The 14,601-nt window shown below is 37.8% G+C and overlaps 1 protein-coding gene across 25 annotated transcripts in view; it reads left to right on the forward strand.

Moving 5' to 3' along the window:
- The window catches only part of SOX6 (SRY-box transcription factor 6), an 843,047-nt gene that overhangs the window by 605,532 nt on the left and 222,914 nt on the right, over window positions 1-14,601 (forward strand). For all 25 annotated transcript variants that reach the window (XM_061440698.1, XM_061440700.1, XM_061440695.1 and 22 more), the window contains 2 exons: window positions 10,488-10,660; window positions 13,456-13,524. In XM_061440698.1, the coding sequence (XP_061296682.1) occupies window positions 10,488-10,660; window positions 13,456-13,524 (242 nt within the window). The remainder of the gene's footprint in view (window positions 1-10,487; window positions 10,661-13,455; window positions 13,525-14,601) is intronic.

Consider the following 14,601-nt stretch of genomic DNA (forward strand, 5'->3'; position numbering starts at 1 on the left):
AGGTTGGTGTCATCTGCATATTGAGGTTATTGATATTTCTCCCGGCAATCTTGATTCCAGCTTGTGCTTCATCCAGCCTGGCGTTTCACATGATGTACTCTGCATAAAGTTAAATAAGCAGGGTGACAGTATACAGTCTTGATATATTCCTTTCCCAATTTGGAACCAATCTGTTGTTCTATATATGGTTCTAACTGTTGCTTCTTGACCTGCATACAGGTTTCACAGGAGGCAGGTAAGGTGGTCTGGTATTTCCACCTCTTTAAGAATTTTCCACAGTTAGTTGTGATCCACACAGTCAAAGGCTTTACTGTAGTCAATGAAGCAGAGGTAGATGTTTTTCTGGAATTAGCTTGCTTTCTGTGTGATTGAACAGGTGTTGACAATTTGATGTCTTATTTCTCTGCCTTTTCTAAATCCAGCTTGTACATCTGGAAGCTCTTGGTTCATGTACTGTTGAAGCCTCACTTGAAGGATTTTGAGCATTACCTTGCTAGCATGTGAAATGAGTGCAATTGTGTGGCAGTTTGAGCATTCTTTGTCCTTGTCCTTCTTTGGGATCGGAAAGAAAACTGACGTTTTTCCAGTCGTGTGGTCACTGCTTAGTTTTCCATAGTTGCTGGTGTATTGAGTACAGCACTTGCTATATAAGTTTAAACAATTATCTTTGTAAAATAAGGCGTATTAGGCTAGGGCAGGGGTCCCCTAATTTATGCTGAAGAAGTCATAAATACAATGTAGAAATGGGCAAGGTATGTGGTGTGTTTGTACAATCCACTGTCCTATGACATAGCTGTATTTGAGAAGTTCCTCAGACCTTGCTAGGAACACTTCACTAGTTTTCTCCAGGTGATTTCCTCTTGGCTAGCAGCTTACTGTTCGAGCCTGCAGAGACACTGTACTCCATGACAACAGTGCCCTTGATGTGCAAAATATTTGAGTATATTTTTCAGCCTTTCATGGGTGTGATAAACATTGTATCTGGAATATTTGGGGATGTCACTGTCTGTATAATCTTGTATTTGTTCAGAACCAGGAAGTCATGTGCTCATTGAGGAGACTAAGGGAAAATAGGTTTGGAGAATAAACGTAACAGGATCTTGACTGCCAGGCTAGGTGCTAATTTCCTAAGTAACTCCAGGTATATCACTTAATATCAAGATCTGTTTTTAATCTGTAAGGTATCAAAGTTCAGTTTGCTCAACTCTTTGGTATTCTAATTGCCTAGCCTATCTAAAAGATAGGCTTCTCATTTTGTAAAGAAACCCTTTCTAAGAAATTGTATATTTCTAAGCCATGTGTGTTAGTTGATCAGTCGTGTTAGACTCTTTGTGACCCCGTGGACTGTAGCCCACCAGGCTCCTCTGTCCATGGGATTTTCCAGATAAGAATATTGGAGTGGGTTACCATGCCCTCCTCCAAGGGATCTTCCTGACCCAGGGATCGAACCTTAGTCTCCCTCATTGCAGGCAGATTATTTACCGTCAGAGCCACCAGGGAAGCCCAAAAAGTTATTCTGGCCCATAAGGGCATCAAACCCACGACCTTGGTGTTATTAGCACCATACTCTAACCAACTGAGCTAACTGGCCACAACATTTACTTTTGAAGCCTTATGTGGTATTAAAATTTTAGATCCCTTAGAGCATTGCTCCTAACTTTTAGAAATTTCCTATAATATATTTTAAATTTGCGACAAGGAAAGATATAATAGCTAGCTTTCCCTTAGGCTCCAGACTTCCTTGGATTAAGAATCAGAAGACCGGAATTCAAATCTGATCAAATGGTATGAATTGGTCAAGTTTCTTTACTTTTAATAGTTAGTTTTTCATCTGTGAAATGAAAAGTAATGCAACATGTTAGTCACTCAGAAGTCACTCAGAGTTGTGACCCCATGGACCACTAGGCTCCTCTGCCCGTGGAATTTTCCCAGGCAAGAATACTGGAGTGAGTAGCCATTCTTTTCTCCAGGGGATCTTCCTGACCCAGGGAATCAAATCTGCTTTGCAGGCAGATTCTTTTACATCTGAACCACCAAGGAAGCCCCTGCAACACTTAGAATGATGATTAAATTAGCTATCACATAAAATCTTTTAAGACAATACTTTGTTAAATACCTTGGTTTATTTTTCTTAATCCTTCTTTTCCTTTCCTCTAATTCTGATGGAGCTTCTGGAGAAAGAGCCAATCCTATAATGGTTGTTGGCAATATTAATTTTTTTTTTTTTTTTACTTTTTCCCCCAAAGGACCAAAGAATTTTGCATTTATGAAAGATCAGAAATTACTCTTTTAATATGTGAATTGTGAAGATGTAGCCATTGACCAATTATTACCCACAGAGAACAGTAATGTGATGAGAGCATATCATGCTGAAGGAGAGATATTTCAGGATACCTTCATTTCCGGACCCCGAAAGGATGAGCTAATAAAGCACAATGGGCTAAAGACCCAGCTGTGAGGTTAGGAGCCTAAATGGCAGAATTCCATGGATTGTTCTTACTCTTTTGGGATCTGCGACATGAATAGACCTCAGTTGATCCAGGAATAGACTTCCTTTTGCAGCTAGAGAGAGAGGAAACTGAAGGAGAGGTGAGTGTGCCTGGAATAGACAGGAGAGTTGAACTTAATTTAGGAGTTGCTGGGTGTCCTTCTCTTGCTCATACACAGTAAAATTTTAATGACATTTTAAGTGAGTGTTTTCATTTTAAGAAGAAAATTCTCATACACTGGGTAAGAAAAAAACCCAGCCTGTACCTCGATCCATGAGCCACACTTCCTGTGTAGTGGTCCCTAAGTGATTCCTAAGAGCACAATCGCTGCATTTATGAAACTTTTTATTTACTAAGTAGTGGATAGTAGCATATGGGAGCAATGACAATAGCTGACTGATGAGAAAACAAAGAAATTCCAGTATTTTACTCTTTTGAAAAAAGTCATTCAGAATTTAGTCATATTGGTTCAGCTGTTGTAACCAAAGACTGATAAGATAATAGAGGTCTTTGTGGTGGTTTTGTACTGAAATCCTTTATCTTTATGATGCACTGGGGCCCTTTAGAGTGGAAAGCTTTTAAAACTGCTGTTGGATTCAGAACTCAAATTAGCTGCTAGTATACTGGGACAGGGGTTCCTTTCTCGGGCAGTCACCACAAAGTAACTTTTATCAGGGGACCTTCTGACGGATTGTTATTTTCTTCAGCTTACCCTATTTATTTTTGTTGACTTTCTGCCGTTCTATTTTGTGACATTTAAAAGAACGCTGTATGAAAAAGGCCAGTGCTAAATGGTGGACTGAGCTTGTGAAGTAGAGACATCACAGCCCATCTGATGTGTGAGGAGGCTGCAGTTTGAGATGCCACAGTTTAACCAGGTTACCTGTGGGCAGAAAAGATCAAATGCAGCCTTCTTTTATGACTAGCATTGTATTTTGTCTTTCTTCTCAAACAATGTCCATTAAAAAAAATTAGAACTAACCAGGGAATTGATTCTCAAGAGCATTTCTTTTCAACTTAATTTAAAATCTTTCTGGATTGTTGACTGAGCTCTGTGATTAAATTCTTTAATCCTTTCCAGGATTGATGTGGAAAAGTATATATCTATCAGAATTCCACTCTAGTGTTACTGCCACCTCTCCCCATCATTCCAAACACACTGTTCATACCCAGACTTCTTGTAATTTTGTTCTTTAGTCCTATTAACTAAAGTAGTATGTGATCCAATAAAGAAGAATGGTTAGGTAGAAGTCTTATTTTAAATTTGCTAGGACACATTTCTAGATAATGCCAAACTAATTTGTTAATATTAGTTTTATTTGACTTGGTAAACATTGTGTTTAACACTACTACCTCTCATTTTGTAAATATGAAGAAATAAAAAACATACAAAGAAATTCACAAAACTTAATTTAGCTGCTCTTGCTTGTTCTCTTTCCCTCTCTACTTCCCTCTTAGTTTCTCCCCTTCCACCTTCTCTATTTCTTTTTCTACCAATCCCCCCTCACATTCCTAATTTTCTCTGTCTCTCTTTCCACTGTTGTGCTTGTTTCAGGGTTTTCTCATTAGAAAAAACTTAGTCATCACCATACAGCAGTGATCCGCTTTCAGAGGACAGATATTAAGAGAGTGACCTGTTTAAGATTTTTATATTTTAAAAGTCCTAGATAGGGGAATGTTGTAAAAGAGGTGAGGCACATCCATTTATTAAAGTGCTATCTGCAAGGTGCCTCCCATATCCAGATGTGGAATCTTTAGGGACTTCCCAATGCCCAGTCTTATTTCTAGCACCACTGATTGTAATTATGTATATTTCACATGGGCAAAATTAACTAGCAGATTGTGATACTAACTTTTAGGAGCTGATGTTTTAAAAAAAAATTTTCAAACTTGATTTTTAATTTTTTATTCTATATCAAGAAAGGATTTGTCCTAATTGTCTTATTATTTTACCTAAATTCTCATCTGTTTTGAATTTCTCTACTGGCTTTGTACCTCGGGACAGGTAGTTATACTTTGTAAAGTTTAAAATAAATAGTCTATTTCAGTTAATTTTTTCCCAACTTCTTCTGATTATGACCAAAAAAGGATAGAGGGCTGATTTTGAAACTGTTATGGTGAAAGATGGTATTTGAAAACTTTTGATGAGGGAAATTGCTGCTGTATTTACATTTTGAAAAGTGTTTCCTTATTTACACACTATTGACTTCCTATTGAGACTCAAAATTTTAAGTACAACTGGTAAAGAATTCAATGGATCAAACTCAGTAAATCTGAAGTCACTGGAATAGAGGCCCCTAAGAAAAAAATGTGTCAATTTTAAAGGTCTTTCCTAACTGAAGACCATTTTGTGATAGAGCCAAAGGTTAATAAAATCAGTAGTGAATGTAGCAATTTTACAGATAAGCTATTCACAACAAGTGTAGTTACTTGAATAAAAAGCTAATTCAGTTCTGAAATGCCACATGCAGTAGCAGTGAATAGCTGCTTTTAGGTGCTTTCTGGAGGAGGATAAAATACAGAATCACGGCACTCTTCTCTTCAGCGTCCCTGGCTGCCTGTAAATTGCTGTGAATGGGGCTGTGGGCTGACAGGCTCTATTAAGACAAACTGCCTTTCTCATCGGAGAGATAAAATAAATCAGGTGTTTAGTCAAATTAAAATACTTCAGCTGGAGCAGGCCCTGGGGAGCACTGATCCACCTGACTAATCTGAGAGAAACTCAAGACAGATGTGGTTTGGGGATAGAGACGACCCCATGAAAAACACACACACACAACAAAAAACCCTATTGCATTGTCTTTCCAGTTGGAGAATACAGTTTACAGCAGAGAGTGTCAGGCGCACTCTGTGTGTGATGGTGGATAAAAGCAGGCGCCCTAACTTGTAAAGAAGCTGTGTACGGAAGCTTTTTTTGCTGGTTCCTTTTTTCAGTTTATGAAACTACTTCTGTTTTTGTGAAGGAGAGATATTTTCTGGCAGTGGTTTTACGAATCATTTGAGATAGCCTAGAGATGAGAAACAGATGATACAGGCAGCTACTGATGACCTCTGCTGGCCTGGGCAGATCCTCAGGATCTGATCTACTTTTTTTCTAAGTTGATTTGATCAAACCTCAAAATGTAATTTAAGACAAGATCTCCTACATAGAGTTAGGCCACCTTCTAAGAGCATTCTATAGGGTCATCTGCCTTCCTTAATATGTAGTTAGGTCGCCCCAGTACATCTTATTAAATTGTCTACTTTTAAACAACTCTGGCAGTTGTTAGTTCTTTGCTATGGCAAAGTTTCACGTTCAATTAAACTAGTAGTTTTGAGGTGAAGTAACTTGTGTTTGCAGGTTGATTAGTCAGTGTGATTTAGACTTGATATTATTTTTATTATAGCTGCATACAAATTTGCTGTTAATTAAAACAAAAATCCAGCACCACAGATTTTAAATACTTGAGTTTAAACCACTACATATGAACAGATACAATGGGTATAGAACAGAAAAATGACTACACGCATATGTATGTGTAGTCCTGTGTGTGTGTGTGTGTGTGTGTGTGTGTGTGTGTGTGTGTGTCCTGCCACTCAGTCATGTCCAACTCTTTTCAACCCCATGGACTGCAGCCTGTCAGGCTCCTCTGTCCATGGAATGCTCCAGGCGAGAATACTGAAGTGGGTTGCCATTTCCTTCTCCAGGGGATCTTTCTGACCTAGAGATCAAATTGGCAGCTCCTGTTCCTCCTGCATTGGCAGGTGGATTCTTTTACTACTGAGCCACAAAACTAGAAATCAGTTTACATTATATAAGAGCTTATATTGTCTAAATGTATAGGCTAAAATGTGTGTGTGTGTACATATATATCCACACGTATATTTCCCATTTCAGGAGCGATTTTAGATTTGTTATACTACTATATTTCATTCAAACTGCATTTGTCATGCCACTCACACCTATTCAAAAGATATACGTGCTTCTCAAATTTAGGGATAAAATAACAATAGCCTTATATGTGCACCTAACTTTTCGATTTAAACATACCTATCATGGCTTGTTTTCTTCTTAAACATGTATCTTTTTTAAGGTCAATGAAAGACTTATTTAGATATCGTTGAATCTTTACAATTAAACAACTTGAGTAGCATGCTGATTTGTAAAAAGATTCAGTTAAATGGTGTTTCTCTATTAATTCAGGTATACATGTGTTAGTTTTGGAAGCATCTATTTATTTATGGACCTGTTAGCTTCACCTTGAACAGAAGAGGTTAAGAAGCCACTTATATGTTATCTTCAGCTTTTCTGTTTCCTATGCAGGGAAGAAAGAGAAATATATTAAAGGTTTTTGAAAAGATGTAGTTTAACCTAGGAGAGAAGAGAAAATTTTCCAGTCTTCACTGGGGAATCTAACTGCCAGATCCAACTCTTATATTGGTCCTTGCCCCAAACCTCCTGTGAACGCTGTTCTTTATTAACAAAGAATTATGGCACAGTAACTTTACCACTGTCCAGTAAGTGTTCTCTTAACTCATCTCATATATGTTCAGTTCAGTTCAGTCATTCAGTCGTGTCTGACTCTTTGTGACCCCATGAACCGCAGCACACCAGGCCTCCCTGTCCATCACCAATACCTGGAGTTCACCCAAACCCATGTCCATTGAGTCAGTGATGCCGTCCAACCATCTCATCCTCGGTTGTCCCCTTCTCCTTCTGCCCTCAATCTTTCCCAGAATCAGGGTCTTTTCAAATGAGTCAGATCTTTGCATCAGGTGGCCAAAGTATCGGAATTTCAGCTTCAGCATCAGTCCTTCCAATGAATATTCAGGACTGGTTTACTTTAGGATTGACTGATTGGAACTCCTTGCAGTCCAAGGGACTCTCAAGAGTCTTCTCCAACACCACAGTTCAAAAACATCAATTCTTCAGCACTCAGCTTTCTTTATAGTCCAACTCTCACATCCATACATGACCACTAGAAAAATCATAGCCTTGACTAGATGGACCTTTGTTGGCAAAGTAATGTCTCTGCTTTTCAATGTGCTGTCTAGGTTGGTCATAACTTTCCTTCCAAGGAGTAAGCATCTTTTAATTTCATGGCTGCAATCACCATCTACAGTGATTTTGGAACCCAGAAAAATAATGTCAGCCACTGTTTCCCATCTATTTGCCATGACGTGATGGGACCAGATGCCATGATCTTCGTTTTCTGAATGTTGAGCTTTAAGCCAACTTTTTCACTCTCCTCTTTCACCTTCATCAAGATGTAGGTATAACTATAAAATTACAGGTAAATCAGAATGTTGTTAATTCAGAATGTTGTTACATACAAAAAATATATGATAAAATTTGCATATATCCCATTTATCTGTTCTAATAACTTCCAAACTATTCTCCACACTATAGCCAGAATGCCCACATCATCTCTTGTTTAAAATATTTTAGTGATTTTAAAATTTTCTTAGAATAAACATGAAGTTCATCCAGCACGGTCTGTAAGGAGCTGAATGGTGTGACCTTTTCCTACCTCTCTAGCCTCATTTTGGAGAAAGCAATGGCACCCCACTCCAATACTCTTGCCTGGAAAAATCCTATGGATGGAGGAGCCTGGTAGGCTGCAGTCCATGGGGTTGCTAAGAATCAGGCACGACTGAGCGACTTCACTTTCACTTTTCACTTTCATGCCTTGGAGAAGGAAATGGCAACCCACTCCAGTGTTCTTGCCTGGAGAATCCAGGGACGGTGGAGCCTGGTGGGCTGCCGTCTATGGGGTCGCATAGAGTCGGACACAACTCAAGCGACTTAACAGCAGCAGCAGCGGCGGCGGCGGCGGCAGAAGCCTCATTTAGTACTCTACTCTCCTTTGTTTTTTTGTTTGTTTTTGCCTAAGTTTAACTACCTTGTTTCAATTTCTGGAACACACACTGACACTCTCCACCACCACCTGGCACCTCACAGGGCCTTTGTCTATGTTGTTTTCTCCTACTGAAAAGCTTCTTGACCACCCTCCAACTCTGACTAGTTAATTCTTCATGTTTCTGTTAACTTATTACTGATACTTTTTCAGGCATACCTTCCTGAGTCTTGGTCCTCCCAAACTTGGTTAAACCTCCCAGCAAGTATCTGTCCTGTTTATAATTCTTATGTAGTTGTAGTCTACACTTACATATGTGATTGCTTGATGAGGGTGAGAGTAGGAAACTCTGTCTGCTTTTTCTTGCTGTGGTATCTGTATCCTTGGTTCTTGATATAGTACCTGAGATTCAGGAAATATTCTTTAATTAAAGTTTAATGAAATGGGTAAGTAAAATTTCATACTTGTTTTATATCTCCTCATTCCTATATATCATTAACATCTATATTAGTTGAGCTTGTTTTACTTTGGAAGAGATTTTATGATTCCCCTCTAGGAACCTGATTTTGTATTTTAATATTTCTGGATCAAGAAGTTCTTTCTTTCACCAGGCTTAAATTCCTATTGCTGAAATAAAAACTCATTTAAAACAACCACTCTCAGTAGCTAGAAAGAACAACTGGTTACAATCCTTGAGATGCAGAATTTGTTTCCGTATCAGTGACGTACTTTTTCTAATATCATTTCACTATCTTATTTTTCTTTTAATTTTTATTTTAGGCCACCTTTCAGCTCAACGAATCTTTAAGGATTATGGAACATTGACAGTTTATTTAGTTATGTGTTTACTTATTTATTTTTAAGGACATGAATTGGCACTAATACCAAAGTAATCCTAAATATTGTAGCTTCTCAACTGATATCAGGTCTTACCTTGTGAGAATCATATATTAGTAAAGGCTAGCCAACATCCTTTGAAGGCTCCCTTTTCCCATGGGCCCACTCAAAAAATAGGTCCTTTCCTAATTAATATATGTTCAGTTTCTCAGACTGTCCTGGCGCTTTCTTAGCAGGAATGAGGGGAATTTCATAAGGAGATTGGAAGTCTCCTCTTCCACACAAACAAAAACTGGCAATCTTTATCTCTTTTGACAGCTGGTGGCATCTTTCTGAAAAGCTTTCAAAGCATAGATCATTTCTTCATAATGAAACCTGTGTGCTCACATACAGTGGGTTGAAATTCTCATCTTATGCTACAGTAAAATGCTCTAATTTCAAGTCACAAAAGGATTCTGTACCCTTTACTTAGGGGAGCTGTGTAATTTGCCCATAAATAGACTGTTCAGCACCATTAGTACAAACCGTAAGTGTGCAGTGACATCATAACCTTTTCAACCTTTTCAACCTTGAATGTGTTTTTTCCCTTTGAAGAATGACAAATGACAAAGGGGTGAGTGAGCCCCCCAAGCAATATTTTTGCCTTTAAGGATGAACCTGGGGACTTTAGCTTGATCCCCTCACAGGAGAAAAAAGAAATCAATTTCATTGTCACCTGAAGCAAGACAGTTTTATTTATTTATTTTTTTCCTCTTTCTGTCCCTGGTCCCATAGCCAAGAGACACCTCGGACTTCTAAGCTTCAGACATAGATCTTTGCACGATAGAAAAATTTTATGCGGGCAGTGATCAGAAAAGTACTGAAATAACATTGATTAAGTACCTACTATGTCTTAGATTCTCTGTTAGTCATTGAGGGTAGAGGTGATTATAGAATATTAATACAACCTATAGTTTCTAATCTTTGGTACTAAATAGCATACGTTTCCTAGCTTGACAAGATAGATTTGGGTGGAGAGGGAAGGGGAATGTGGTGAAAGGGAGAGAACAGAGTAGTTTGTTCTGTTTTGTTTTGTTTTAAAGAACAAGAGGGAAGAGTGAGTATTTTATTGGCAACAGTCCTTTTTGTTGGCAGGGCAATGACTAACTCTAGTGCTCATTCCATTGCTCTCCGTAGAGTTCTTGCACTTACAGTGACCTCCAGTTATTGTCCCAGATATTTGTGTCTTAGAGTAGTCCCTTTCTAAATCTGCCTACCCACTCACTTCCCTAATTCATTCAGAATTTTCTCAAACTTGTGAGATATCTTTTCACTTCCATTTTAGGTACACCTGAGAGTCTGGCAGAAAAAGAACGGCAGCTCTCTACCATGATTACCCAGCTGATCAGTTTACGGGAGCAGCTCCTGGCAGCGCATGATGAACAGAAAAAACTGGCAGCCTCACAAATTGAGAAACAACGGCAGCAAATGGACCTTGCTCGCCAACAGCAAGAACAGGTGAGCCCTGCAATAGGAGCTGATGAACTGGAGACGTAGAATGTGCCAAGCTCAGAGAGTAATCACATTGATTGGTTTATTTGTCATAAGCCTTCCTAAAAAAAAGACAAGGAAAGAAAGAAGCCTTCTGGAAATCCAGGGTCGTTGAGAATACTGAGGGGATATGTGGAGGACAAAGAAAGGCATAATAGCAACGGGTCATAACTGAAATGATAACATTTTCCAGAATATTTGCATTTGATTAATTACTCAGGGATACTTGTTCATGTAGGTATCACATATATCCCCAGTGTAGCTTAACCATGAGTAAATTGCTTCTCTCTGGACTTCTTTTCTCATCCAGTAAAAGAAGATCCTGGCCTAGAAAAACTTTGAGAATCTTTCAACTTACTGGTTCAAGCTAGGGTGACTACATGTCTCAGTTTTTCCAGGATAGCTCTGATTAACGTCTGTTTTCCAGAGTAATTATTAATACTCCTCTCTTCCACCTGTGAAAGTTGTCCTGGCTAGGCTGATAAATTATATGGTCACTCTCTTTTAGCATAGGTAAATCATTAAAAACAAATTAACACATGGCTCCTGGAAGAATTTGACTTCATTGATTTAGAAGTGAGAAGGAAGAAAAATAGCAAAGTTTAAGTGTGTATCTTTTAAAAAATAAATCACTTTCCCAAATATTTTTCCTGTCTCATAAGAGTACATTAATCTAACAACAAGGATCCTATAGAGTAGTCCCTGATGCTTTAGATCAGACAGATCCAAATTAATGTGCAGTTTTTAGGAATCTGACATTATTACTGGAATTATCTTTTCAGTTAACTGTATTTTATAGGGGTATATAGAGCAATATATGCTCTGTTGATTTTAATGAGTTGTGACGTCTGGTATTTTATATGCTTGAATATTTGCCCACATGTAGGAATATGGACTCAGCCCCTAATGGAAAATAACATAAAGGAACACTGTAAAAAATCAGAAGTTAGAATGTCATTTAGCCATCCAGAGATGACACAGTAATTAACTATTGACACTTGTGAATAAGCTAGCACAAATTAATCTTGACACATTTGCAGACGAGTGATATCTTACAGTGAACACTTTGTAATTATATTTCAAAATGAAAATTAAATGACACTTAAAACTAGGTTGTCATGCTCAATGAAGCGAGCATGTAGCTCAACCGATTGGCAAATAAAATTTAGAATTTGAGCCACACAGTGCTTATGTGCCATACTTCACTGTGTCAAACCCATACGTCTAGAGTGGATGATAGTAATTGCACTGTGGTGTTTTGGATGCGTTTCTATGCAGCACTTTATCATTTAGGAGGGACCATCAATATTAGATGTCTAGTGGTGTTTCACTGGATTGCTAAGAGGAAATAAATATTCAGAGATCCAGCATGTATACCTAGAGTTGCAGAGTTGTCCATTTCTGATTTGAATGGTGGTAAGCAGAGTGAGCCTTTTCAACCTGATTAAATACTATTTCCATTTTGCTTATAAAGCTTTGGGGAGGAGTGGTCCCATTTCTGAAACTGCAGCCTATGTTAGGGGCAGCTTTATCATGACTTCTAGTATGAACCAGTCACCACCAGAAACCATTAAGCCATATTCGGGGGCAGACTGCTATTTGTCATCTTCTGCTGAAAGGAATGTAATTTGGGTATTTCCCTCTACTCTAGGCTAAAATATCAAAAAGACTCAGAAAGTATACAGCTGAGGGGCAATTCACACTCATTTCCAACACTGTCCATTTTAGAATGTTTTGGAAATAGAAGAAATAGGGAAGAAATAACTCTTGCCTATAGGCATCATGAAACCAAGTTGTCCTAAGAGCTTTCTGGGCATTTTTTTCTCTGGCTTCCTAGGTTGGCAGTGAGTGTGTTCTCACTAAGGGGCATTCCCATGGGTTTCAAGCTCCAGCAGCTCAGATTTTGAGGTAATAAGCAGCCTGACACCTAACTCATGTTTTATAGTAAACACTATTATCCTAAAGAAGTTCTTTGCTCTCCTGAGGGGAAGATTCAGTCTTCAATGGGGCTTGCATTAAGTAGTTAATGTTTTTTTTTTATAGACCAGATGACATGTTAAGTTGTTGAATTTGTTGGATGAAGCAAGGGAATACAAAACTATATGTGCACCCTGTACTATAAAACTAACACATTACAGTAAAAAAAGATGTGAATAAATATGAAATTTTGTTTGTTTAAAAAAAATGCTTTGTATGTTACACATTACATCAGCAAAAAAAAGATAAAGTTTTTGCTTTTTGCTGTTTTTTTTTTTCTTTTGACATTCCCTTGACAATATTTGTAAGCATTATCAGTTCTAAAAATCTTTACAGTAGAAAAGGTCTCACCAAAGTAGGCCATATTATAAGTAATAGAAAGTTCTTTCATGTCTTTGCTTATGGATTTTAATTTTTAAATCCAAATTAAGCTCCTCAGAAACATGTAGCCAGAGTTTTCCTGTCTTTATTCTCCAAGGATCAGATTTTGAAACTCCCATTCTTTCCAGATGACCAGTGCAGATATAGATGAACTGCTCACAAATGTAATACAAGGTGGGTAGTTTTCATGTACAGGTCAAGATTTAGGGGTAAGCAGAGAGATGGCACCTGTTTGAAATATTTCCCTTCTCTCCAACTTTCTGATTCTGCCTCTCTCATTTTATGGGAATTCTTTCGTATTAGAAGTACAGTAAAACTTTCTTGTAATACCAGGAGATGTACCTCAGGTAATGGCAAAGGTGTAAGCATTTCATTTTAACTTAATGAAATTTTATTTCTGATAGATTGCAAGACAACAGCAGCAACTTCTGCAACAGCAGCACAAAATTAATCTCCTGCAACAACAGATCCAGGTCTGTGTATTTATTACTCTCATACTTAGATACTTTCCTCCTTGAAAATGGAATTTAAAATGCTGCAAATGCACCCTTCTCTATAAACAGCACCAATAGGGCTTTTATTCAAGGATGTTGTATACAGTTGTATAAGTGGATGTAGGAAATATTGACTTGGTGGAAGCCTAAGCATTCTTTTCTGATGTGATGCATAAGCAGGATAAACCTTACCTTTTTTACCATCTGCCATTTGACTAATACAATCTAGTGAAAACATAATGGTTTCCAAGGTGGCATACTCGTGCTAGTTTTATTGCCACAAAATTACTTGCTCTGTATTTTACCGTCTGATAGTATCATGGGTAGAAGCTTAAGTTTATTTGCTTGTTAGGATGTCTGATTGGGCCAACTATGAGAAGAATCTTATGATCTAAGAAAAGGTTGGTGATAATTAATTTGTTCTTTTTAGATATTAACTGCATTTCTGCTAGGTGCTGAAAGGAATATAAAGATTAGTAATTGTCTTCAAGAAGCTTATAGTCTAGAAAGGAAGAAAATCTTGTTCTTGAGTAATTGTAACACAGTTTAGAAATTTCTTTTTCTTTATTCCTTTTTTTTTTTTTTTTTTTGTGGCAGGGTAACACAATACAGAGATCATAATTACAATGGCCTGAGAAAGAATTCTGGTTTCTGTTATTCCGTTAGATATTTGACAGTTAATTCAACTAACAGCTATTTGACATAGATAAGGGAAGTGATCTCCATTTTTGGATATGCGCATAGGTGAGTGTGTGACTTCTAAACAGCCTTAGAGAAAGCAACTGGTTGTCTGGTGATTAAACCTCAGGCATACTGATCCCAGAGTTACCTGTACCCACCACAGCCTCTGGGTTTCTCTTGGTTGTTGTAGATATTTTCTATACTGGGATATATTATTCAGCCTAGTTGGGGCACTATATTCTGAATTATATTAGTCCTTTCCTTGGGATTAGTATTACACCTTCCTATGTTTTTAAAAATCATTTACGTAAAGTTATAACTTATTTCACCTTACCAATGAAAGTCAATGATTTAGATCTTTGCTTCATTGTGTAG

The sequence above is a fragment of the Bos javanicus genome, chromosome 15 (assembly GCF_032452875.1).
Source record: "Bos javanicus breed banteng chromosome 15, ARS-OSU_banteng_1.0, whole genome shotgun sequence".
Lineage (NCBI taxonomy): Eukaryota > Metazoa > Chordata > Mammalia > Artiodactyla > Bovidae > Bos > Bos javanicus.